We start from the raw sequence: 27837 nt of genomic DNA, 5'->3' as shown, positions 1-27837 counted from the left end.
GATGGAGTCATCATCTCTGGATGTGCTCAAAAAAAGACTGGATGTGGCACTTGGTGCTGTGGTGTCCAGTTCAGGTGTTGGGCCGTGTTGAACTTGATCTTGGAGGTCTCTCCAACCTTGTGATTCTTTGTGTGTGATTTTTTTTTTTTTTTCCTCTTAAGTGACAGGCATCCTATCAGTTTGAGGTGTTCTAGGAAATTACTGCTTTTCTCTAAAAATAAAATCTATTGGAAGCAGTTAAAATAAACCATTTCATACTTCCCTCCTGTAATGCAAAATTGTGAGTGTAGTTAGTCACAGATGAAGTTTTTTTCAAGTTCTAAGCTGGCTGAATTTGCCCTGAGGATACTGCAAACCTAAGCAGTTGATAAAATCATTTGGAGATTATTCATTAAGAGTGAGGGTAGAGGTCGTTTCTTTAAAAGTAGTGCTGCAATTTCTTCTGTGAGTGTTCTATACATCCATGAGTGCTAACTGGAGAAAGAGTTTCTCAGTCTGGGTGCATGGCCAGAGGAAAGAGTGAGAGTTTTTAAGGTTCTGGAAGGTTAAGATCAAGACTATATGGTCTCCTACCTCTTAGGACTTTATTATATTTTTACAAAGCTTTCACATTATAGTGGGACTTCAATAGCAGATTTAAAATTTGGTGAAACACAAGTACCTGTAAAGAATTCATAGCTTTAGAGAGCACAAGGATGCAGTTCCTGCTGTCCATTACATTAACCCCAATTAGATAAGGAAATGTTTGCATTCTCTGTGTTTTCTTTTAAACCTTACCAGTGAATTAGTGTAGAATAATGTACTACACAACATTGTGAATTTGTTCTTTCAGTAAAGCTTCAGAATTGGAATCAGCTTTTCTCCTGGTGTTGATATTTCTGAAATTATGTAACTAGTACAGCAGGAGTGTTTATGGGTGCTTGTAAACCAGTGCTTCATAGAAATGTAATGACTTTTGTTATCTGTTGTATTTACTAACATTGCATGGGGTTATGAGTAGTTTATGGTACTGTAAGGCAGGGCAGTCTTGTCCTTAAGGGAGTGTTGGTATTTGCTAGGAAATGCACTCCTTAGAAACATCTCCAGAAGCCAGGAATAGAAAGATGCTTGGTCATCAACAGATGTCAGGTTTTGTGTTCTCTTTAGTTTTTATTCTGCTTTGAAGTGTGTTACAGAATTTCTATTTGCAAATATTGTTCTTCAGTAAAAGCCTCCCCTGGTCTGCTCTGCCTCCTCTCCTCACATAGTTTTGTGTCTCCACAGCAGAGTGGTGCTAACAAAATAATAACTGCCAGGAGATCAAGCAGATGAAAATAACTCAGATATTAGACTTGATGCTTATTGCACAGTGTACTTAGGAAGGCTGAGAGACTGGGAATTGATTGAGTTCTGTGTAGTATTTTCTTCTATGAATCTGTGCCATTTCCCAAAGTCTTGGATTTTTAGCTTTGTGCAAACCAGCAGTGATAAATTACCTGTAAGCTCTGTGGATTTGGAAAAAGGAGCACTAGAGGAGGTTTCTAGGGAAGAGTCACAAAGGTGCTTGGTTATAGTCTCAGAACATTTTGATGTAAGCTACCATATAATAAAGTATACACATGCAGGTATTCTGTACGTTTATTTAATTTATTTTGAAACCCAATAGCAAATATACACTAAATAGATATCTAAAAATATCCATTTTATACAGTACTGTCAGTATTGAGAGTTCTGTGTGCTGCCCTGCACAGGAAGGGCAGGGCAGGCGAGTTCCAGCTGCTTTTTTTTGGCAATTGTAAGGTAATTTCATTAAGGAGGCATCCTTAACCCGTGTGATGTCAAAATATAAAGAGGAAAAGAATAAAGTGAAAAACACGATTACAGTTGTTATAGGTAGAAGAAAAATGTTTGTGCTGGCCTAAAGGGAGTTTAATAGTCATTCCTATTAAGCTTGAAGCATATGATAAATCTTGAATCCTACTTTTAATGTTCAGACTGCATCCAATTCTGTCAATAGCAAAACACTGAAGGACATTTTCCTCTTAAAGTTGCAAGGAAAAATTACCAACAACTTCTAAAGACTTTTTGTCTATTTTTGATTGATTCTTGCCTTTATTTCACTTAAAAGATTGTAAGAATATATTGTAGCTTAGAGACAACTACCTGACAATATTGTAGCTTTTTATTGCATCTTTGCTCATTATCAAAAATGGCACAAGAAATTGCCCTTGAATTCTGGTAATATTTTGGTTTTGCAGCTTTTCCCTCAACATGTTCTGGGAGAGAAGCTAGGTCACTTTTTCCTAACTGTGGATAAAGTCACTTCCACATGATTTTTAGGATTTATTTGAAAGAATATCTCCAAACTAAGTTATTTAAGGATCTATAATAGGAAACATCAAATACAGTTTCCAGTTCCACTTCTAAGAGTCCTTCTGTAAGATATAAAGACTTTTGTTTAAATTACTCAAATGTAGGTTGAACATTGTCAACTAATACAATGGATCCTACTTAACATATTGTTTCTAATTAATTACCTCTGAAATAGCAAATACTTTGTAAACGGTTAAATAGCATAAAATTAGCATTTTTCTGCAAATTTCAAGTATTGTAAAACTGATTTGGACAAGTTGCTTTTTGAAACAACCAACTTGGGTTTCACTTGAGGAAATTGCCAAGTTGGACACTGTTCCTGGCTAAAATGCAGCGGAAGGTTGAAGGCTGGACCTCCCAGTACTTGACGGGGTTGTTGAAGAGGCTGATGCCGCTGTACAGAGCTTTCTTCTTCCTCCGTCCTGTCGGGCAGAAATCGTTCACTCCCAGCTTGGCAATATGGTTGGAATGAAGGAACACCACCTGCAGCAATAGGAACAGAAAATACAGGAGCTGGAATGAAAATGGGAAAAATACTCCTTAGCGTGTAGGTGACTGAGGTTTGCTACAGCATCAGTTCCATGCAGACCTTGAGAGTAACAAGAGCTTGAAATTTGGGGTAAATCTTTAAAAAGAGTTTTCCTCCTGCCCCAGTCTCTCCCACAAAGAAAAGTCATATGGCATTTTGTCACTGCGTTTTTAGAATAATTGGACTCTGTTCTTAGGGAACTTGATTCTAAAATGCAATTTTATATTCTCTTGTAGTAAGAATTATAATGATGCAGTATTATATTCTCATTTTCTGGAAACATATTTTGAGTGTGACATTGTGTTGTCCTTTTTCTCTTTCCTAGGAAGTGTTCCTGCAGTTTGATTTTGTTTATTTCTTTATTAAGCTTTTAAGATTTCAGGCTCTCCTAGTAGGAGAGTCATGGCAAAATATATGTGTCAGTTAATTATGCTTTTTGCTTGTGACCAAATTAGTGTGACAGTGGGAAAGTCAAACCATTCAGAATTCCCAAAGCTCTCTGATAAGTTCAGTGTATGACCTGCAGATATCTCAGTTCAGGTAATCCAGGAGGAACCTTCTTCAGCTTGTTTTTTTCAAGGTGGATTTCACGTATACTTGGGATGTTGGCAAAACTTCCATTTTCCACTTCTTTGATTTTATTATTGCCAAGGCCTAGCCTGGAAATAGTACAAGGAATATTCAATTAAAGACTAATTGAGATTCACAACAGCATTGAGGAGCTTTTTTTTTTTTTTTTTGAGATTGAAATTTTGAGGAGTAAACACAAGTGGAGAAAAGAACCTTTGATAGGAAAAAATCACCATTGACCTAACATGATTTAAATCCCACTTAAAGAAGATTGGCTCACAGCTTTTATCAGTTATCTGATACAAGCAATTGTTCAGTTTTGCATGCATTTTTTGTAATTATAGTGGCAAGTGTTTAAATTATAGATGTCAAGCTGCTTATAAAATAAATCATATCAATTTACCAAGTAGTACAGCTGCAAAGTTTAGTCACTGTAGTAAGTTCTAATAAATAGCCAAATAGCAAGTCTTGTCTAGGAAGGTGTTTTTAATCTATAGCTTATTTCTAAAATATAAAGTTTTTTTACTAAGCAGGACTACCTTCTTTCCTATTTCCAGATTTTCCTTACATTTTTTGCTATAAGGCTTCAGCCTGCTTTGTTCAGAAGGTGATTCAGAAGCTGGAGCCATAGGTCATTCAGAATTGCTCTTTCTGCCCATCCTGCCATCCCCTTTTTCTCCATTCTTTCCTGATTTTTTCAGAAACTAAATTTGGTACCTAAAGGCAGGTCAGTAATTTGTTACCAAATTCAGTGCTGCTCAACCATTCAGAGTTCCTAACTGAGCTTTACAGAGGGAACTTCCTTCTCTCCTATTTCAGTGATACATTCCTCAGAAACATATTTTTTTAAACCTCATTGCATTTGAAAGCACTTACCAAGTTGTTTCCTTTACCAGTTGCTGTATTTATGACAAATTTATAAGAATTAGAAGAACTTAGAGTGGTTATATTTTGTTCTTATCCTATTTTTCTGTTGCAGACTCTTGGCAAAACATGTAAAAACAAGAGTAATGTGGAGGTTTGGGGGTGTTACTAAATCGCCTATAATTTTTTTTCTCTTTTCTTCTGATAAAAAGAGAAGCATCAAAGATCTTGCTGGGCATGACATTTTAACAAATAAAGGGATTCAGTCTAGGAAATTTACCTTTGAAGGTCTTTGTAGCGGTTAAAATCCTCAAGTTCGATTCCTGTGATCTTATTGTCATCTAAGTGAAGCTCCAGAAGACTGGAGGGCAAATCTGATGAAAAAAAAATGCACAGTGTGAAAAAAATCCAAGTCAATATATATATTTTTAAAATTTATTATGTTCCAGAAAAGCTTCTTTTCTTTGTGTTTAGAATTGGGTGAAGAATCTTGGGGAAGTTGTCTGTATCAAAGAAATTGGTATTACATAAAAGTACATTAATGAAGAAAATCACCAATATAATTAGGTTTAAAATAATAACTTTAAAAAAACTTAAGCTGTAGAAGAACATATGCTAATTAAGAGAGATAGGAGTTCCAAAATTTGGTAATTTTTCTGGCTTCCTTTATAACAACTCTCATGGCTACTTTGTCAAAGATGTTAATCCTGTGTTTTGTGCATTTATCTCCGAGTCTGTAGTCAAAGCCTGTGGAAACAAGGGGCAGTTTTTTGAAGAGCTGTAATTTTTTTCTGCATGGTGTAGCAGTTAGGATGTGACTGGGAGGAAAGCTTTTGGCGTACTCTAAGCAAAATTGTGCGATTTGATAACTGCCAGAATGTTTTCTCTTGCATTTCCAAAAATTCCAAATGCAGACTGTGTGAATGGACCAGGGGGTGACGAACCTTTCCACAACATCCTCTTGGTAAGGGCAAGGAAAGCTGTCCCAGCCTGAATTTGTTTGCTGATGATGCTGGGCTCTCTGTCTAGATGGCACCAGACACCAAGTGATTGCTGCTGCTCTCTGGGGCTGGGAGAGCGCTGCTCCTGCTGCCCTGGGCTTGAAGGGATGTGGCTGCTTCCCAGCCTGCCCTTATTCCACTTGGAATTAAGTTTGTTTCTTTGGGCTTTGTTCCAGTTTGCATTCCAGCCCGCACTTCCAGGTGCCTCAGTGACAATATCCACAGGGATAGGGAAGGCCACCCACATGTCCAGTGCACATTTTTAGTACCTTTTATAAGCTATGTTTTTTTAAACCTTTGTACTATTGAAGCATTTGCAGAGAGAAGCATCTACAAACTCAATTTGTATTTGTGGTGAATGAGTTCACCATGAAATCCTGTCTGGTTTGGTTTGTTTATGTATCTGACACCACATTTTGGACCTCATGCTGTGTGTCTTTGTAGGAGATTTCTCTATAACAGAGACAAAATTGGAATCATTTTATGTTGGGTTTTTGGTTTTTTTTTTTTTTTGTGCTAAGTGACAGATGATACGAGATTGTTTTGGGATTTTTTTTTTTTTTTTTTTGTGTTAGGAAGTATTACCATAGGCAGACAGAGGCTTGCTGATCTTAAAGTTACCTGAACAATTGGGTGAGTTGGTTTTGATTATTGTTGGTGGTTTTTTTTTTAGTGTTCTCTTCTGTAGGGATCCTTCTGTATATCTATACACACACACACACACACATATATATATACATATATGCATACAGAAAGAGATTAATAAAAAGAAGTTCTTTATCTGAATGATCAGAAATAAATACAGGGGCCAACATTTAGTTTCCCTGTAAGTTAAAGCACAGAACACAGTGTTTTGCTTTGTTTCCTTCCTTTTTCTCTCAGCTAGTAGTTTTGAGTGGTTGAAAATCATGAGAATTGGGTTTGATACCGCACTGACCTGCAGAAAAAGCAGGTGGACTGTTGTACTGAACTATTCTATGCTACATTTCTGTGTGTGGAGGTCAGTGATTTGTCAAATTAGTGTTTTAATTTTTTTTCACCTCCAAATTACTAGGTTGTGCTTTTTTAATATGAAAAAGTGATTTGATTTTGTACTATGTTATGGTGAATTTAATGAAATATTAAGTTTTACTTAGCAAAACTATATTGAATATCATATTTGAGGTGCAATGTGACTTGAAATATTACAAATTAAATTTAGAAATTTTGGTGTTACATTTTAAATCCATAAAGGAAGTGGGAATTTCCCATCCCTTATGACCTTGATCAAATATTGGAGAGTTTATCCTTTCTCTGTGAGGATTTTTGAGAGGCTGATGTGTGAAGGAGGTGAAGTGACATCAAATTAGGAGTTTCTTTGCATTGTTCCTCCTGAGACAAGTGTCTGGATGTTCTGTAAGAGGAGTGGCTGTGCTGACAGGGAGAACTTGGGAGAGGGAGCCTTTGTGCAGGAACTCTGCTGGGATGGGGAATTGGATACTAAGTTCAAAAAGAAAAGGTAGGAGGTGGTTTGGTAGTAATGAGAATACAAAACAATTTATGAATGTAATAATCCTTCAGATGTGAAAGCATTTTATTAAGGAGTATCCTGGAATAAGTAAATTAGGAAAGGGAAAGCATACCTACCTTTAGGAATTGAAGTTAACTTTGCCTCTGCAATTCGTATATGGTAGATATTTACCCCTTCAAAAGCCCCTGGCTCTATTCCATCATTGTTAAGAGGATTTGCACTCATTTCTGCCCAAGGGGGAAAAAGAAAAGCATTTATGGCACAGGAATTTTATGTGGATTAGACTGTTATAAAGAGGTGATTTAAATTTATGTATGATTTCTGATATTCCAAGCATTCATTAATGTTTAGCTTTGATTGTTCTGAGGGGTGTCACAGCTTTCAGTGAATTAAGGCTGTGTTACTTGGCTTGCAGGATTACCCAAAACTTGACCTTTGTAGCAACTTCACATAGCAGAATAATTGTGGAGGATATTCCCACAGCATGGAATCTCTTTGAGAGGAAATTGCACCTTGGGGAAATGTTTGAATGGAAATTATGTATAATATGTTCCATTTTTGGTAAAGACAATTTCTGTTCTACTTAATTAGGCTTACCTAAAACATGCAGAGATTTCATTCCTTTAAATACATCCTTGGGGATTTTCTTAACCTTATTAGCATGAATTCTGAGTTCTGCCAGAGTTCTGGGTAGGTTTGTTGGAATCTCTGTCAGTTGGTTGTGGGACAAGTACAGTCGTCGTAGCCTCTTTGTTGGTTCAAAGGCTTTGGGATGGATCTTGTATATTTTATTGTTGTTCAAAGCCAGTGCCTGTGTGAGATGAAAAGAGCAACAGAGAGCTTTCTTTATCCAGGACTGTTATGACTATGAATTTGAAGTCGTGGATTTGATGTGTAATTCAGCAATTAAGTATTTAAAATATTTTCCTTTTTCCATCCTACCAAACTTCAGAACTTTGTGGATGCTTTCAGCATTTCAGCTGATTGTAAAAAACAAAGAACCAGAAAGCTGGAGCATTAACTAGAAGGTAGAGCTGAGAAGGTACCAATGGATCATGCGAACTGGCAAAACAATATTTTGTATTCAGATATTTTGTGGGATTGTATAGGTGTTATATACTTCGTTGCTATTGTTCCTTAATGCAGACAAATTCTCAAAACTCAGAATCTCATCTTTTATTTCAACATAATGCTGCAAAACACAAGTAAAGTTTTTAATCTGAGTGTTTTAGCTGTTAGTATGTGTATATGACACATGAATTTGTTTTATTTGTCATTTCCCACTCCTGTGAATTTCAGTCTTTTGTGTGCAATATACAAGTCTTGGGGGCAGCTTTTTCCTCACTGCTATGTTTTATCAGAGAACTTGTAAAGAGTTACTACAGACAACAAAATACACACTATCTGAAATTATTTTGCATGTCAAATCACATCTCTGTATTTCCATACTTAAACTATTCATGTCTGTTCCTTTTTTATTTCTTGGAGTCATCTCCTCTCAAGAATTGTGCGGGGGGAAAAAAGTAGAGCAAACAAGAATTATTTTTTCCCAGAAAAAAATGAGATTAGCTCAAGGAAATAAACAGGAAATGCTCCTTCCTAATCCAAGTTGCCATCTGTGCCTTTGCTAAGCAGACCCCAGGACTGAGCCAAGTTGTACAAAGTAAACTTTGCTCTCAGTGAAAATGTTGTTCAGGCTTTCCACAAATGAACTGAGGAGAAAAAGCAAAGCAGCTCAGTATCCTCAGCAATCACGTAATTAAGTGGTGACTCTGGTCTGTAATGTGGTGATTGCTGATGGATTCCAGTGACTTTCTCAGTCACTGGAGATAAGAGACTCTTAGATCTTTTATACAGAATGTAAACCACAGTTTGTGCATTTACCCTTTGCTCGCTGCTGAGACCCTTCTGCACCCAGACAACAAGACGAGAATAGGAAATGCTTTGTTGCCAACTCTGAATTTATATAGTTCCTGTTTTTTCTGTCCTGTCTTAGGCTATAATAATTAACAAGCTCATTCATAAACACTTAGATTGGTAAATTTTCAGATCTTGCTCAGAAGCCAAATACGACTCAAAGGGTTTGTTTTATAGAATCAAGAATGATTTTGGGTTGGCAGGGACCTTAAAGCCCATCCAGTGCCACCCCTGGCATGGGCAGGGACACCTCTCACTGTCCCAGGGTGCTCCAAGCCCTGTCCAGTCTGGCCTTGAACACTTCCAGGGGTCCAGGGGCAGCCACAGCTTCCCTGGGAATCTGTGCCAGGGTCTCCCATGCTCCCAGGTAAAAGTTTTTCCTAATGTGTTAGGAATGGTCCTTATGTTAGTTTATTGTGTGTCTCATATCTTTTTGATGGAGAATAGAATGCAGTTAATTTGCTGTAAGTTATGGAACCAGATTTGGGTTTTAGACAGAAGATTTTTAAATGGTCAGTATTTGTTAGTGGAACTAGATCTGGGTACTGGATCTAGAGTGGCATCCAATAGAAACAAATATTCTAAAGCAGATTTAATCTACTTCCCAGTCCTTTGAGACTCTCATTTCCTTTCATCATAAAAAGGGATTATTGTGTACTGTAAACATCTAGATTTATCAGTTGCCAGTGATATTTGTTTCAAAGACTGTCTCTACATGCATAATTGAGCATGGTAACAAATTAGGAGTAAAGCGCCTGACTTTTCCAGTGATTCATGGTTTCTCTGTTTTCTGTTCAGGTCAGTTGGATTTGTAGCATTGGTTTCAGTGCTGCATGTGTTAGCTGTATGTTCTGTTCTTTGGAAAATACCCTCAGAAAATATCATTGCAGGTCTCCTGTGAGATTAAATTCTTTCTGCTGTTTTCCAGCTAAGCAGATAAAAAGGAGCACTTGCTTTGCAGCCTTTAAAATGTAGGGAATGTTTCTGTGCATGCTAAGAACTGAAAAATCTTGAGAATCTTTTTCATTAGATGCATATCGTACGTTTGCTGGACGTTGTAGAAAGTAGTTCTTATAACTCAAAGGTATTTGCTTCTTACTCTGTGGGAGCACTCAAATAGGCAGGCATTAGACTATTTTTATCCATATTATTGGAGAAGGAAATACCATTTTATTTTTAAAGTATCTAAATATTTCAGATTGCTAACTAAGATTTCAAACTTGGGAAATAGCAAGCTTACATAAAGTGATGTGAGTCCTCGGAGATCATTTTCCTTGACCTCTTTGATTTTGTTGTTTTGAAGGTCAATCATACGAGTGTCTGGTGGGATGTTGCGAGGAATTGATGTCAAACCTGTTTTGTGAGACAAACAGAAACATTATGTGCTATATATAAGTCCAAATAAATTAACTGCCAAACATCAAAACACAATAAGATTGTTGAAGAATATGGTGGGGAAGAAAATATGAGCGGCCATAAAGCAAAGGGTTTAAGGGAAATTTTGATAGTGGGAAAAACTAATGATGTAAGAATGTGCCACAAATGTGTGCATGGATTTGGGAGGAATTGCTTCTGCTCCTGACCATGAAAGCTTAGTGGGGGCTGCTCATTGTGGATTCTTTGCATCTGTGAAATAATCCTCAGAGCACAGGTTGTCCTACAGGACCAGTGTTTTGTCCTGGAGAAAGGATCCCTCAGGAATCCAGGGCGATGGTTTCCTGTTGAGGAGCAGAGCTGTGGATTCAGGAGTCTCTGCTCAGTGCTCCTTTCTGCCTCTGCTCTGCTCTGTCCATGGCACTGGGGCAGCTGCTGAGAGTTCATTCAAGTTGTGGTGGGGCTGAGAAACCTTGGTGTGAGCAAAGGAGGGTCCCACTGCCAGCACTTCAGTACCAGCACCATGAATCATTAACATAATCAGTACCAAAAGTCTTTAACATAACTCATTGCCAATACCATAGATCATTAACATAAATCAGTAGCAGTAGCATTAATCCCTCACCCAGTTTGCTGTTCAGTTACAAATCCGCTGCAGTTCAGGCCATTGAGATCCTGAATCAGCAGAAAAGATTCAACAGAGACAGAAACTTTCTTTTGAGTGGAAATGCTGATGCATGAAATGCTGAATGCTGTCCAATTTAATAACAGTTATTCTGTAATTAATAGATTGCAGTTATCCAAAGATGAAGTCTGTTAATGTGGGATTTTTCCATGTGTGAACTCATGTAAAGTGGTTTTGAAATCTGTAGACCAGATACATTAACCACAGTTTGCTGCTGTCAGCAAAAGTTTTTGATTCCTTAATAATAACAACACATTTTAAAAACCCCAGCAACTGATGTATGGTCAATGTTTCTGAGACATGAGGAGTCCAGGATGAAGTTTAGGAAGGTGGCAGGGCTCTGATGAGAACAAATGCCATTGTCACTGTGCTAGTGCTGGGAGCACAGTCTTGAATTGTAGGAAAGCTTCAGTGAGCACTAATTCAAATTGGCACAATTAATAATGAATTCACTTCTAGGGACTGGGATGTACCTGCGCACTTACAGGAGCACATTTGCCTTTGGCTAAACTGTTACCAGGGATGCTCACTTTGGTGGAGGTTAAGCTGAGGGAATACTTTGCATCCCATTTATGTGCCTGCATAATTAATTCATCCTTTGAAAGATAAATCCTCCAAAGGGGAATCCAATGGAGAACAGACAAATTCACTCTTACCTAGGTCAGAGCAATGGACAACTCTCACATAGCACTGGCATCCAAAGGGGCATGTTGGGAACAGATCAAAAGGAATTAGTGGCAGAATGGGCTCAGTGGTTGGAAATAGAGAATTGTCATCATCGTCATCATCGTCGTCGTCTTCCATATCTTGGAGCATCATATTCTTTAGTGTAAAATATGAAGGACCAGTGAGAGATTTGGCAGAGCACAAAGCCAAGAAGAGAAGGAGTGTGTATTCTTTCATATCTTCTTAATCAGGATAACCAGTCTTGGAAAGTGAACAAAAGAACAAACACCAGAATCAGTGAATAGGGAACAGCAAACAAAGCTATTGAACTGTTTACTTCATTCACTGCCACACCATCTGGTCCTAAAAATAGTCTGTTGAGAATACTGAGGTTTAATTAGTATATGAAGGATCAAGAATATAAAAAAATAATATTTTAAATATAAATTAATACTATAAAATTACACATAATATTAACTTAAATTCATTAGACATTAATGTAATATCAAAGTATTTTAGTTTAGTTTACAAATAATAATTTACAAATAATATCATTTTCTTCAAGCTTTGGAGTGGAATTTTTGTAGTAAACTTTACTTATAAACTTGAAATTGTTTACAAGTAAACTTGAAATACAATTTATTTTATTTGTTCTCAATGAAAAATTTTTTTTAGTGGGATACATTGGCATATGTGAGTTGCTTATAAAATTGGGAAGTACTTGACTAGCAGTGCATTAAATGCACTCAGCAGGATACTTCCTAAACACTCGGTATTCCACTCCCTAAGCACTTTAATTAAACTCTTTCTAGTCTAATCTGAAGTTTTCAGTCCTGACACAGTTTTTCCCATGTTCCAGTCATTTGTTTATTATTGCCATTTATAGTTCACCTCTGCATGCAAACACATCTCACACAATTGTAGAATCCCAGAACACTTTGGGTTGGAAGGGACCTTAAAAATCATCTCTCATCTCCCTGCCATGGCAGGGACACCTCCCACTGTCCCAGGCTGCTCCAAACTCATCCAGCCTGGCCTTGGGCACTGCCAGGGATCCAGGGGCAGCCACAGCTTCTCTGGGCACCCTGTGCCAGGGCCTGCCCACCCTCATAGGGAACAATTCCTTCCCAAAATCCCATCTAACCCAATTCCCTGCCAGTGTGAAGCTATTCCCCCTGTCCTGTCACTCCAGGATCTTGTAAAAAGTCCCTCTCTGTCTTTCTTGTTGGCTCCTTCACGCACTGGAAGGCCACAATTTGGTCACTCCAAAACTTCTTTTTTTCCAGGCTGAACAAACCCAATTCTCTCTTGACTTCTGTTTGAGGAGGGCTCTTTTGTCTGAGAAGGACTTGCATGTTAGAAATCCATGTCAGTGGAAATCAGTGACTTAAATTACATCCAGAAGAAAAGCTGGAATCTGGCTGTTTTGTCTGTGAAATTTTTAGTAAACACAGGTTGGGGCTTTTCTGTTTGGTGGGTTTTTTTTTTCCTTGCTCCTATAAAACTAGGTACAGAGCAGAATGGAGGTAGTAAGAATTGCCACAGGGTGCACAAACTCTGAGAAAATACTGTAGATTCAGCCCTTGACACTATTTCCCTTCAAAGCCCAATTCCAGAAGTCATTTGGAACCAAAAATGTGCTCCACAAGCCAAGAGAGGCTGTAGAAAATTTTATTGTGCATGTCCTGTTTATAAAAATGTTTCTATTTAGACTATTATAGGCCTCTTTAAGGAAATACTAAATGGGTGTCAATACTTGTTTGATCACCTAGTTAAATGTTTGCTGATCTGTTTGGAGATGAAAAAATGCCTTTATGTAAGCGTTTTGTCATTGGTCCTCCACTGCAGGAAAAGGAGTGTTGGGTTTGTGCTGGGGTTTGATTTGGCTTATTCAAAAGGAGATTTTGTTTGTACTACTTTTTTCTTGCAAAGTAATTTGGGTGTTTATTGGAGGGGGTTCATCCAAGCATTAAATGCAAATATCCTGCATACCTTGCTGCTCCTGAATCTATGTCTATTTCAGGGAGTATAAAAAGAAGAAAGCAAACAGAGTTCAGATAACATAAAAAGAATGCAATTACTTCTTTCCCCCAAATATATGCCTGAAATCAGAATCACAGATTACATTGTATCTTGTAGATTAATAACATATAACTAAATTTAATATTTCCCATAATATTTCAACTGCATGCCCATTTGGGTAAGGCATGCACTTTTACTCATGTAACGATCTCTTGAAAGAATCTTCATGTATGTTTTCCCCATGTATTTTCCTTTGTGTTCAAAATAGTGTTCTCTTGCAATGCTCCTAGAAAGAATTTTGTGGTTGTTCTTGCAATCCCTTACAATGTCTGTCCTTGAAAGACTCTTTGAATATAAACAGTGCTGGGAAGAAGGTGTGGAACCTCTGTTTGTTTTTTTTGGAGAGAATTGTGGTCGTCTCTGGCCGTTCACCTTTGGAATATTTGGCCTTTTCAGTCTTCTATTTCAGCTTCAGAAAAAGGGCAAAAATCTTCACTACTTTAGTCATAGCATCAATTAGAAGGTGAGGATTGGAAGCTTTTCAGACTTCCAAGTTCTCTTTGTTCTTGGACAAGTGGTTTAATGGCTGAGCTGTCACACATGGGCTCTCAGTCTCTCTATTCTTCCCTGGCAGTTTGGGTCCTAAGTGACAAAATGCCCTGTGGTTTATCCAGTGATGAGACACCATTTCCATATATAGGATATCAAGTGTGATTATGTCTTGGAACATGGACTTCACAAGTCCCTGCTGACTTTAATTTGTGAGAGGCACTGGCTGTGTAGTTTTTACTACACAGCCAGTTAAAGTTAAACTTGCATGGATGTTCGTAAAATATGTTTTGGATCTGGTGCTATGAAGTTATCTTATGAAACAGCTTAAAAATCTGTTCCCACACTTGCATCTGCAGCAAATGAATTGCATATTTCCTTTCACATAGCCAAAATTTAGGATTTCAAAGTATTAAAAGATGGAGGCTGTGATTGTTGTAGTGGCCAATTTGAACTCTGGAAAAACATGTGTTGCTCACAAAGTTCTAGAAAAGTAGTGTTGAAATGTGTCACTGATGGCATATGTTGGTTCTGTCAATTAAATCTCTTGAAAACAAGTCCCTTTATGTAAGGAAACCTGAGTTGTGATTTTTCTGTTTTAAAAAAAAAAGTCCTTGCTTCATCTTTCCATTTTGCCCTTAGGAAATCATTATTGGCTTTGTAGTTAGGAATGATCATCAAGCTTGACTCCAGATTTGCATTGGCCAATGAAATGCCAAAGAATGGATCCTAAAGAACTGAGTTTTATGAAGGTGTGGGGATGGTTCTTTGATGCCTGAGGTTTTGAGTTTCCCATTAAATAAATTCTGATATGACTCTGTAAAAATGCTCTGACTCTGCAGCTCTTCTCAAAGAACTTACACAAATTTCCTTCATGCTTAAACTTCGAGAATAAGAGAATTAAAAGAAAGCCTAAAATCGAAGATCCTAGTGATCTTTCTGAAATTACTTTCATGAAGATTTTATGAAATACTGTTTCAGAAGGTATAGGTACAGCTGTTCTAATGGTCCCCTGCTGCCACTTGAGCCTGACTGTGCTCCCTGCCAGCTTTCTGGTACCAGCTCTTCCTCTCAGACTGTTTACTGAGCTGGTTGAACTCACAACACCAGCACAAAATTAATGCAAACAACAAAATACCCATCATATTCTTTACAAGTGAAGAAACTGAGTCAGTTTGGAGTACCAGAACCAGCACAAAAGAATAGATGGGAGCAGCCTGGTTGGAACATTAAATGGAAAGAGGAGCAATGGGGGAGCCATTCCTGACATACTCAAGCTGTTAGGCAGGCTGAAGTGCTCTGTTAAATAATCCCCTGAGCAGCTGGTTGTCACTTGGACAAAGCCTGGCTTTGTCCATTCTTGTTTTAACAGACCAGAATATTGAGAATGAGTTTGACAAAGAGTGTGGTGAATTCAAGCTCCATTGTACCTTCTTTGTGTCAGTCCTTATCCTTCAGCACAAAAAGCTTTTGAGTAGCACCTTCTCTCTGGAACATGAGCCACCCCGAGGTGAGGTGGCTGAATGTGGAAAGTGCACTTCACATGGAGAGATATCTAAGGTGCTTTCCTGAGATGTGTAACTGTCCAAAAATCACTGCACTGGCTATTTGGGACACACTTATCTTCAGTAATTTGGGCATCTGTACCCAAACTCATATTGCCAAACAACATGTGGAACACAGACACTTTTTATGCTTTAGTTATAATTTGTAAATCATTAAATACAGGTGATGTCACAGTATAATGTGATTAAAACACTTAAGACTTTATATGAAAAATTCCCATATTTCTGTGATGTGAAAATTCTAAACATGAGTTATGGGAAGAACGGTGAGAACAAAAGTTGTGTTGTTACTGTGGAATGAGTGCATAAAGAGACACAACTCTGAAGTGCTTGGCAGCTGCAAGTCAGTTCAGCAATGTGGACTTTGTTGTCTTATCAGTTATGGTACTGAAGGAGTTAATACATCAAGTTTTTAAGTCTTAAAAATGCTCTTAATTATATTTAGAAATCACTTCTGTTACTGGTGTACAGAGACAAATTTCCCATGGCATTGTCTCTGATAAGGAAATGTTTAAATGACCCAGTGGTGGTCTTTGCAGAGGCAAAGAAAAGTCCTGTGTTCATTAATAACACAAGTCATTGCTCTGTGCACAGATTTTGTCCAAAGAAAGGCAAGACCTTAACTGTTTTGAAATCTATATTTAAAAATAGTTCTGGTTCTATTAGTCATTGTCCCATTCCAGAAATAAAAGGAGTTTATGTTTAACTCTTTATATGCTCAATTAATTTCCTTAAATTGCTGAAGAAAAACAGGAGGAAGGTTCTTTATTAGTAAAGTTACTGTAGAAATGTTTTTTGTCAGAAATAGTCCAATATTGAAGTTAAGCACTAATGATTAAGAGGATGTTTACAAAATAAGTTGTGTTTACAGAGTATTTACTTTTTATGTAGAGCTGCTTGACTCTTGTTACTGAATCATCTATGAGCATTTTTAGGTTGTAGTTCATCTACAGTTCATTCTTTCCTGGGTTATTTTTAATTACTTTGCTGATATGTACTTAAAAAATCTCAACAACTTGAATACCAAATTACAGAAAGTTAACACTGAGTTGTTACTCTAAGAGATGCTGTTATTATAGAGTAGATTTTAATATATGATTATAACTGAGAAAAAGTGTTATGGTCAATTTTAACATTTTTCTGACAAATCTTAGGTAGTTAAATAATTCACCATAGCTCTATTTGTTTTTCAGCTCACATGGAGTAAATACAGAAGTATTTCAGCTGCAACTAAATTTTCAAATGTTCCATTTAAAAGTGGCATTTCTAATTCTAAATTATCTGATATTATTAATCTGCACATAGTGACTGACAACCTCAACTCTTTACTGCTATTTATATAGAATAGGTATTCAAACTGGACATACCTTGCAGGTTTGGAAGTTCTTCTGGAAGTACTGGGATAATCCACCTAAGGTCCTTATGTCCAGTTATTTCATGTTACAAAAAAATAGGGAAAAAGGTAGTTAGAGTGAGTTGTATGAAATGAAAAGTATATATAAAGAAAAAGTTCACTTCCAAGCTTCTTGATCCTTCTGGCACCGTGGGTGATACCAGAGTAAAGTGCTGCTTCAGATTAGCCCATCTTAGTACTGAAGAATGATATTAAGGCGACTTGTTACCACTCATATGTTTTTCATCACTGCCTGTATTAGAGCCAAAACTTCTGGCTTAACTCTAGACGTCTAGTGGAAGGCTTTATAAAACCTGTAGTTCAATAATAGTTGACATCAGGCCGTTGGAAGTACAGTGAGGTCCATTTCAGGTCATTCTTGCTGTGGAATCCCACTTATTTATGATTTCACTAGCCATTATTCTTTTAAATGTGTGACTTGAATAGAACTATAAAACTTCAGCCAGTGGCAGACTAAACCAGTAGCCTGCAGTGACCTGCAGGCTGCCAAACCTTTCTAAAGTTAGAAAATTAGGACTTTATTGTGTAGCTATGTATAAATTGTAGCTCTGCTTTCACGAGGCAGTAATCTGGCTGGGGACAATGGTTCAAGAATGTAAACAGTAGATCAGATTTTTAATCAATATAGCTAATTTCTGTCTTGTGTGTGTGGGAAATAAAGCATATCTATTAATTAAAACAGAGACAATATTTGCAGTATTCTATGATTGAAGTTCTGGATTTAAAACCAAGTCTTTGAGAATGTGCCCTGTTACAAAGTTTGTACTGACGAGTACATCACAATATTTAGAAACTGGGTTATTCTTTGTTTACCTTTTGTAGGCCTCTGTTTATGTAAACTTCAAAATGTTTAATTAATGGAGTTTACCTAAAGCAAGTTTCATAGTCAGGGAAGCACTTTGTGTCTTTAAATTTACAATACATTATACCCAGTTCTGTGCACATCTGACTTCATCTGTTTCTTTAATTAGTTCCTTTCTATGTTAAAAGTCTGGGCTTTGGAAAAAAAAAGCTTGGAAATGTTACTTTTTTTTTTTTTTTTTTTTTTTTTTTTTTTTTTTTTTTAATTATAAATGTAATGTGCTGTTTGCAAAATGCCTCTACAAGTTGCATAATAGATATTTTGTCTGCTGTTACTTTCTTAAGGAAGAAAAGGATTCTATGCCAAAAATTTAAACTTTAGTGCTGTGATATCAACCAAGACAAGACTTGTGTTACCTGCAGCATTGCTTTTGATGTGTTCCAGTTCCAGTAGCACAGATGGATGATGATAAAGAGTCTCCCTATCACTTTTCCCAAGGAATAAAATTACAGTTTCAAAAGCAATCACATTCCCACAGAAAAATCTGAAGGATGATCTGAAGCTTTTTTGAAATCTCAAATTGCATGTATCTGCTTTCTCTTGCCTGCTTGTAGAAACCAAAGCTTCCTAAGCAAACACTCCCCTGTGTTTTGAATAGCTTGGTTTGGATAGGCTTACTTGAGGAAATTAGTATTAAATTGCTGTTTTAAAAAACCCTCCAACAATTCTTGGCTGTTTAATAGAAGAGAGCAGGGCCTGAGGGTTGTGATATAAATGTACTGGTTTCTTTTTTCACTTTGTTCAGTAGCAAAGTGTTGAATCAGCAGCTTCAGCTCACTTTGGTTTTGCAGCAAACTATTCTTGAGGTTTAGTAACATCTCGATTTTGGATGAATACTCAGGGGTTTTGATATTATTTTCTCTTTGTAGTTGATACTCATGGTAGGAACGCATTCCTATGTGTATAAAGTTTGTCATAGACAATTACATAATGAAGGGGACACACAGAGTGGTAGTATCTGGAAAAAATGTAACAATCTTACCTTAAAGTGGATTATCCATCAATTTTGTCCATTATATAGTATCAGTAGGGCAGAAATAAATATAGATCACATGCTGTTCTTGTAATGCAACTGTTTAATATCTCAAGACATGGATCCAGTATTTTGATGTGAGTATAATTGCAATCTAGGATAAAACACCCAGAAATCACCTTCTCAGGTCTCTTGACTATTTAGTTCTGAGCTTTAGATGTTACTCTTGACAGCAGTACTTCAAACTTATCAAGTGGTTCTCAATTCACTTTATGGCCCTGTCCGTTTCAACATTTGCAGCACATTTACACTGTCTCAGGTTTTTAATGCATGATGTTGGGGGCTTAATGAAGAGAGATACTCTTAAATAGTAGTCTGAGAGTATTTTCTTTGCAAGCAAGTATTGGTATATTTTCCAAAGAGAGATTGTGTTTAAATACCTAATACATTATATAAGGCCAGACTGTCTTTTCAGTGATCTGTTTCCACCAATGAGACAATTGGTTGAAAATTAGAATATTCTATCTTGTCTTAAAATACTTATGTAATGTTTATGAGTAATGGCAGTTGATTTTTGAGCAAAGAATAGATGTGTATCCAACACATAAGTGGTTCAGAATACTGTCTCACTATGGTGAAATATGCAGATGAAAAAGAATTTGGATGGTGTTTTATATTTGAAATTATCTCATCAGTGATATAAACTGCTATCTTTGATTTCTTTCTTGAAAATTACTGTATTTTGTATTACTTGATATGTCTGAGAGAGCAAACATACGCTGCCATATGTGGCTAATGCTTCCATTGCAATCTCTGTTTTAAGCCAGTCCTGTATACATTTGTTATTCTAAAACAAACTAAGTGCTTTTTCATTTTCTAGCACTGTTTATAAATGTGGTTTACATAATGTGATGAATCTAACATCAACTGCACAAAGCTGCCTTGGAGCCTGCCCATCACATTTTAATAACATGACATATTCCTTTCGTGCTCACAACCCGTCCATGTGCGGTGCGGTCACATATTTTGGTTTTAGCTAAATTTTGGCTCCTCTCAGGCTGGACTACACCATTTAACCAGCTGAATATACAAAATCTGCCCTTCAGCTTCTTGTAGTTCAGTTTGATTCTTCAGTATCTATATATAAATATATTAAAAATCTTTTTATTGTTATGCCTGAATCATCTTTTGCTCGTTAATAGTTTTTAGCATGTTTTTGGCAGCCAACTTAAAAACTGCATCAAAATACAGTTTCCTTTGCAGTCAAAGTCCTCAGTCCCTGATGTTTGTTAGCAACACAGCAATATTGCAGGGTGGGTCATAACTTTGACTTTTGAGAGTTTGTGTACAAAAAGAGCCATAAAGTCAAGTGTACATATCCGAACATCCATGGGATTGTCAGGCTCATCATGGCCTTTATGGATGCAAGGATGTGGTGACCTGGAATGACTGGAGAGGCAAAACATCACCTGAAGGGTTTTTCAGCCTTGGAGACAGTTTCTGTTGCCTCTGGAGCATCACTTAACTTTGTTCTATCTGAGGCTACAGATTCATACAAATTCCTCATTGTGGGAATGCCAATTTCAGAAGCTCCCACCTGATTTATTCCCACCTTAATGCTCTTCTCCTTGGTCCAGTGAAAAGGTTTATGCACCATACTGGATCAGGAAACTGCTTTTCCTGGTTCTTGAAGGTCTTGAAATCAGTTCTGGTGTCTGTGCATGTCAGTTGTCAGTCGTGCTTGTGATGCTGCTCACAGGTTTGGATAATGTGACATGGCATTTTTATGGAATATGGATATTTATCTGCCTTAGAGACATTGGAAACACCAGACATTCTTTCACGGAAAATCAAACAGTAGTTAAAATCAAAAACTCTGCAACCAGTGCCAAACTACTGAATCACTCCAACAATAAGTTCTAAAGGAAAATTTTCTGTTCTGGAATACAAGCTGAACTGAGAACAACATTTCCTCAGAGTATCATGCATTTACTCTGCCAAAGTTCAACAATGCCCTTAAAAAACCCCAAATCTTGATCACCTGCAAATGCTGAATTTCCCCCATTTTCACATTTGTTTTACCAAAGAGGATGAATAATATGGAGTGTAAATGAGTGCATGTTCTTAGACAGCCTTTGGGTAGATTGCTATTGTTCAGAACATAAAGGACGTTCTTAAAGTGGTGACTGTCATCAAGTTCCAGTGAGTTGCTAGTTTTAAGAAAAAAGAAATGTGGCTATCTAGTCCAGGAAAAAAAAAAAATAAAAAACATGTTAGAGTAAAAAGATAATAGAATTTAATTTGGAATTAGTTTTTATTGACTTTACTTATGAACAAAAGTAATTTATAATAATTAAAAATCCAAAGGCCCAAAAGAAGATGACTTTGACTGAGTTTGTGATTGACTGTTAGAAGTGGAAGCAGTGAATATCACATTCCTAAGATAGTAATTAACTACAATTTGCACTTCTTTGTCTAATGAAGAACCTGGGTCTGTAAATGTTTGCGTGTACTTTGAGCACATCTGTTTTGTAGATGGAAAAAGTAACAAGGTCCCCAGGAAGATCTCCAAACTCAATTTGTTTGCAGGTTTTGAAACAGTTTTTTACTTTGGAATAGTAGAAATGAAAAAATTTCTCTCATTACTAATCTTTACTAATAATGCTAATAATAAGGAGGGTATACTCTGATTCAAGAAGTTATTTCCATGTCATGTTAATTAACTCAGCCTGTGTTCAGATGTGTGTTTTTATCTGTGGGAAATTTCTGGGAGGGCTTCATTTGTTTCCCATCAACACAAAAGCAGCAAATCTGTCATGCAGGGTTGGGTCTAGTTCTAAATACTCCCAAGAAATTGGGAGTCTTCTGAAAAAGTCTGATTTACTTTTAGCTAATGACTTCTGTTACACTTTTAGTATTACTTTCTCATAATTATTCTGCTTTTAAATTGTATATGATGTTCTAGTGGACATTTTTAAAAAAGGTATTTAAATTTGCTTTAATCACTTTTATACCTTAAAGTGTTTTGTTGATTTTTAGCATTCATTTTTTCCCCTTTCATCTGTAGGGGAAAATTACAAGTAAGTCCTATCACTATCTTTTTTAATTAAAAATGAAAAAAGTAGGAAGATAAAGACTCCTAAATTAAGCAAAAAGACCACACAGAATCTAGCAGAGAAGGGTTGTCAGACAGATGTCCTGATACACTATTCCCAAAGGTATTTGTTTGCAAATACATGAGTATGTTAGTTAAGAAGCTTGGTACCTTGGATGGGTTTGCCCTGCCTTTTGTCAGAGACAGAAATCCACTGGATGACAGAAGCTCCTTTTACCACTCAGTGGAAATATTTATGTAAATTGAAAGAAAACATATGTCATAATTGCATATTAACTTGTGGTATGGAAAAGAAGATCTTTTTTGTACAGCAATTTGTAAAGTAGAGGGTATTATTTTCTTCTTGAACACTTGTGTTCTACAAAGGATGATTTCCATTTGGTTTTACCACAGCAGAACAAAGGAGCCTTGACTTTAGAAAGTACCTTACTAATGAATAACTTTTATTTTGTTTAACAAGCAAATTCTATCTTAATTTCATATAATCACAGAATGGTTTGGGCTCGAAAGGATCTTAAAAATCATCCAGCCCCCTGCCATGGGCATTTCTCAGCATTTAATTCATACTGTGACTATACTTCTGCTTCATGGTTATTAGAATTTCATTTTTTTCCACTTAATGGATAAGATGTACATCTCCTCACGTAAAACCAGAGGATATTCTTTGCTCAGGTTGGAAAGAAATTAAATTCAGCTAAAATGGAAATTAATCACTGTTTCTGTCATTTAAGGTTTTACCAGAGGCTCTCAAAGTAGCCTGCAAAATAAACACAGAATACAGGCAATGCAGATTAATTTGAACCCATATGTTGTCAAGAAAGAGAATAATTATTTTGATGTTTCCAATGCTAAAACTAGACCAACACTAAAGAAATCGGTGGGTGGCAGGTTCAGAACAGAAGGAAAAACGTAATGAAACATTTATAGTTCAGCTGTGGAAATGTGCAAGAAAGTGAAGTGAATTTTAATATTTCATATAGACCCAAGAAGTAATTGGTCTAATTGAAAGAGGAAAAGTCTTGCTTCCTGAGTTCTTTGTAACGAGAGCCAAAGTGAGCTGGAAAAAAGGGAGAGTTTTTCCTAGAAGACTTGCAGTGAATAACCTGAGTAAGTCCAGAACCATCCTGCATTAGAGGGAAGCCATAGATGTTTATATAGAACTGTCAGTGAAAAGGGGTTGAGAACCACAAAATATTCCCAAGGGCTCTCATTCCCTGTCAGTTTTTATGGAACAGAATTTGTGAGGCTAGAGGAGAAAGGTAACAACAGCATAGCCAATTTTCAGGGCTTTGGAGAAATTGCTGTGAAAAAAAATAAGTACATTTTAATCCTTTCTCCTAATTTTAATCCTTTAAAAATACCATTACATAACTCACTTAGAAGATTCTTGTCTTTGTTGATAGTGTTGTTGAGGATCTAATATTTCCACAGCTGTGTTCAGTATTACTCCTTTGAGAAAAATATCTGTCTTGTGGAAAAAATAAGTCAGCTTTTATGCATTACTATCATATGAAAAATTCTCTCAAAGAAACATAGATTTGTTTTGGTAATATTGCATGGAAAACCTACAAATTTCTGTGTATATATTCATAATACTGCACACTTGGAATGAAAGTTCTTTTCACTGAATTAACAGAACTGCTTCAAAGTGCTTTGGGGGAAGCAGTGTGTTGTGAGCTGGTCTGAATAACTCACTTTATCAAAGATACATTAATGTAAATAGCAGCCTAAAACAGAAATTATGAATCAGAAGTTTGCATTCAATAACTGTGTGGAAATCTGCATCCTGTACAAAGAATTAAACACCAAACAAATGGAAATTCTACCAAACTACAGTGATTGTTTACTCAGTGGCTGTAGGAAGTTCCTTACATAACAGGCTATTAAAGAAGAAATTACAAGGTAAATGGTTTTTAAGATGAACCTTTTAAATAATCCAACCCTGAATGCTTTAATTAACTTTAATCCTTAAATCCTTGGGAAAAAAAGGCTATTTACTGAATGGAGCCAGGATGGCTCAAGCAGACTGGAAGAATACTGTCTGGGGGGATTCTCTCAACTCTTGAGTATTTGTTGACTTGTAGAGACTGCAGAGAATGTTTGTGTCCACTGTGGCTGGCAAAGCCATAGGAATGGTCATGAAGCCCTGGCAGGAGCATTGCTGGCCTTTATGGGGGAAGTGAATAGCACAGCCTCTGCACCTCCCAAACACCAGGTGCATTTTTGAGTCCAGCCTAACAGTTGTTGCACCTTATCATAAATAATCAGGCATTTTCCCCAACTGCCTTGCTCCTGATAGCCAGAATAGTTTTGCATAATTTATGATCTTGTAGAAAAGAAAGTAATGTTTATGAAGGAAGCTGCAGTCTGGGGAAGAGACTTTGTTTCTTTTTCTTGACATTAATATAGTCTTCAAATTAGTTGTAAAGCACATTTCCCAAGCTGAAAAAGTTGCAGTTTCTGAATGCAGAGCTTTGAATGCCCCAGATAAACCTTATTGCCCATAGAACTCCCAAGTAAAAATAAGTAAAAATTGATGACTTCAGTGATCTGGACAGTTGATTTTGGGGATAGCCCTCTGGATTCCCACAGAGAGGCACCAATGCAGGACAGACCTGGAGGAAAAAACAGATCAAACTGCTGGTTGTAGTGAGGGAATGAAATGGGATGGTTCACATGAGCTGTGGGCTCATTTAACAGTGTTCAGTTACTGGGCCATGGCAAGAGGTGAAGCTGCCCTCAGCCTCCAGCCCATCTCTCTCTCTGCTCAAATGAGATTTCCCTTTGTATCCTGTAATATTATTATTGTTGTTGTTGTTATTGTTGTTATTATTATTCCCCTATATTATCCTGTATTACCCTGCAATGCTCACTGTGGGAATTTTTACCAGATTCCTCTAGAGCTGAGGCAATTGTGTGCTGCTCCAAGGAACTCCAGAGCAATGACCACATTGTGTGCTGGGCAACTTTATGAACTGTTCACAGGCTGATAAAGTCAGTGAATACTTAAGGAAATGTGGAGGATACTGTCCAGTAGTTAGGCAGGGTGAGGAAGGATGAGGCCGGGCTCTATGGGAAATGCATAAGCAGAACTGTCCTGGACCAGGTCAGAGCCCAGCTAGGCCAGTCCCCCAGCTCTGACAGTGACATTTCTACAGAGAAAGGGCATTGCTGTTTCTTCCTTTGTTACCACTTTTCTTGAAGCACAGTAAAGCTGTGGTTTTGGGCCAGATGTTTCACTTAGTTTTGAGATTCACCCTGAGATAGTTTGGCTTTTTTCTGCCATTCCCAAGGGAATGGCTGGAACTGTGTCAAGGGAGGTTTAGGTTGGATTTCAGGAAGGTGGGTGGTGGGGCACTGTACAGGCTCCCCAGGGAATGGTCTCAGCCCCAGGGCTGCCAGAGCTCCAGGAGTGTTTGATCAACATTCCCAAGGATGCACATGGTGGGATTGTTGGGGTGTCTGTGATCAGTGATCCCCATGTATCCCTTCCAACTCAGAATATTCTGTGATCTTTTTAAGACTGATCAAACATTATCCAGTTGAGAGAAGCACATTTTACTGTGTGAGAAAATTGACACCACAGAGGTAAAGAATCAGTTGGTTTACTTTTGTTTTACTAACTGGAGTATTTCAGTATCACAAAAGGGATGATAATTTATCATTAATTGATTTCTGGTGTGGTCAAAGCATTCTATGCAGTACTCAACTCCCTAAGTTCTGTTGGAGACACACAGTGATGCAGAATGTGTTCTTAAAGGTAGTTTAGTGACCCAGTAACTCTTGCATCATGTAGAATGGAAGATTTTTATGAAGAGTTCTGCTTGATATTCTTTCTTCACTTCTTAAGCTGAAAAGGAAAGAACAGTGCTGTGTCTTTATGGGTCTCTCCTGATGGAATTTTAAAGTAGAACAGGGTGTCTTTTAGCAAGGAACATTGCATCTGTAATGAGACTTCATAACCTGGTTATTGGGAACATTAAACACTCTATTTCCATTTAATTTTATTATTGCAGTTGTAACAAAATTGTTCAAATTATGCTTGTAGGCATTTGACTGTAGCTGCTTGGTACCTGAATTGGTATAAAACTTAGGAGTGGGATGTTAATTTATTGGGAAAATAAAAAGCTAGATTCATTTTGATCATATGATTGTTTCTTAATGCGGAAAAGGAGATCTGTTTAATACATTTTAGAGGTTTTTAAGTGACGTCTTCGCTACTTTTAGATGGAAAAAGTGTTCCAACATTTTTCCACAATACTTTGGGGCCTTGAGACTGAACAGGAGTTGTTGACATCTTTAAATCAGAGCTCTTATTTCACATGTCTGCTGTTTTTTCCCCATTTTAAATTGTCTTCAGTGTGCCAAGAGAGTAAAATTAAAGCCTTGAAATAGAGTTTGGGATTCAGTAGTAACTAACTATAACAGAGGGGTCATGTTACTAAAGATGCAATAAAAGCAGGGATCTCTTTTGTTCATTAGGAAACAGAAATGTGTCTGCTGAGCAAGTCCAACATATTATTATAAATCCTTTTGCATTGATGTTTGTACCTTTTTCATTTTACAAGAAGACAGTGAGTCTGTTATGCAGGCTTCCTTCCAAATGAGGGTTGGTTACATGGTTCACTAAACCTTTGAATGCTGCCTGCAGCCAAAACCAGCTTTAAAGGAAATCTCTGTAAAAACATTCACTATTTCCAAAGTTTGGTTTCACCTCTGTGGTTGGGATGTTCTACAAGGTGGTCATGGTGTGGTTCTGCTGCCTTAGAGCACTGATTTTACCTGGTTTGGTCTTCCAAAACCTGATCTATGTCTTCAGCCAGCAGAAGAGGTGTAGAAGTTGTACCAGATGTTGGTACCTCTTTGTTGTTTTGGCACTTGGTTGAGGCTGTAAATCCAAAGCAGGTCCCTGGGGTTACACTTCCAACTGAGGAGAGGTTTTGAAGCTTCCTGGGGAACCTTCCAGAACACTAGAAATTGTATTGGTCTGCAAACCCACAGTCAGCAGACTTGTTCTCTGCAAACTGCTTCATGCAGAAAGTTATCAGGGTTATTGTGTAATTATTTTGGTAGTATTTACTTGTAATTTTACTATTTTTCTGTCTGTAGACTTGTCTGAAAGTTGTATACATTGGAATATAAACATGACACTTAAATTAGAAAATGTTTTCTCAGGAGAGTTTCCAGCAGTTAACTCTGGTATTACCACACAACACAAATCATAAACTGTTTATTTTCTTGCTGTGATGTAACTGTTTATAAAGCTGTGACTTGAGAGATCTTAAAAGTTCATCGATTTCTTTCAGTAAAAGCACAAATTTTTGGTAGAGAAACGTTAACATTCTATTTCCTAGTTTTGATAGTTATTTTCTTTTAGCAGGCTAAGAGGGTTTTGCAGTAAGTGCAAGCATGATGGATATTTCAGAATCGAAATTCAGAAATTATATCAACCATTCTCTGTAGTGTCACTATAAAAGTGAATTAACTGAGTGAAATGCAGTCTGTCATGGGCAAATAGAAAGCTCAGGCATGAGTGATTTGTAGCTTTGTTGTGGAGGGATCTCTATTAAATTGAAATGAAAAATGGAGAAGCATCAATAGTGTAAACTCAACATTTTTGAGGTCTCAGAGATTCTAATAGCCTCAACACGAGGGCATTAATAATGCAAATCTCATTTTGGGAGGTATTTGATGCCCTTATTTTTCTGAGGTTTTTGTGTGGTCTTTTGTTGGGTTTTTTCCCTAAGAAAGCTCTTTCACCTTGCTTAGAGAAAACAATACTTCTAAATGTTCCTTCAAATTCAGAAAGCTACCCAAGCTTCCATTGAAACATTATTTTGTTGGAGACCTTTGCAGTTTTTGTCATATC

At 37.0% G+C, this 27837-nt stretch overlaps 2 protein-coding genes across 3 annotated transcripts in view; one reads left to right on the top strand and one right to left on the bottom strand.

The window, feature by feature from the left end:
- CENPP (centromere protein P) overlaps nt 1-27837 on the top strand; it is a 110603-nt gene that overhangs the window by 49007 nt on the left and 33759 nt on the right. The window lies entirely within an intron of this gene.
- Nucleotides 1604-17315, bottom strand: ASPN (asporin). The gene is made up of 8 exons (XM_056501401.1): nt 16972-17315; nt 11459-11729; nt 9984-10096; nt 7424-7637; nt 6943-7053; nt 4596-4689; nt 3402-3540; nt 1604-2835 (listed from the first exon to the last, which is right to left on the bottom strand). Exons 2-8 carry the CDS (start codon nt 11703-11705, stop codon nt 2638-2640), a joined length of 1116 nt encoding a protein of 371 aa, XP_056357376.1. The 5' UTR covers nt 11706-11729; nt 16972-17315; the 3' UTR covers nt 1604-2637.

This window comes from Oenanthe melanoleuca, chromosome 12 (assembly GCF_029582105.1).
Source record: "Oenanthe melanoleuca isolate GR-GAL-2019-014 chromosome 12, OMel1.0, whole genome shotgun sequence".
NCBI lineage: Eukaryota > Metazoa > Chordata > Aves > Passeriformes > Muscicapidae > Oenanthe > Oenanthe melanoleuca.
The sequence above is the reverse complement of the archived record's forward strand: the minus strand, read 5'-3'. Positions and strand labels throughout refer to the sequence as shown.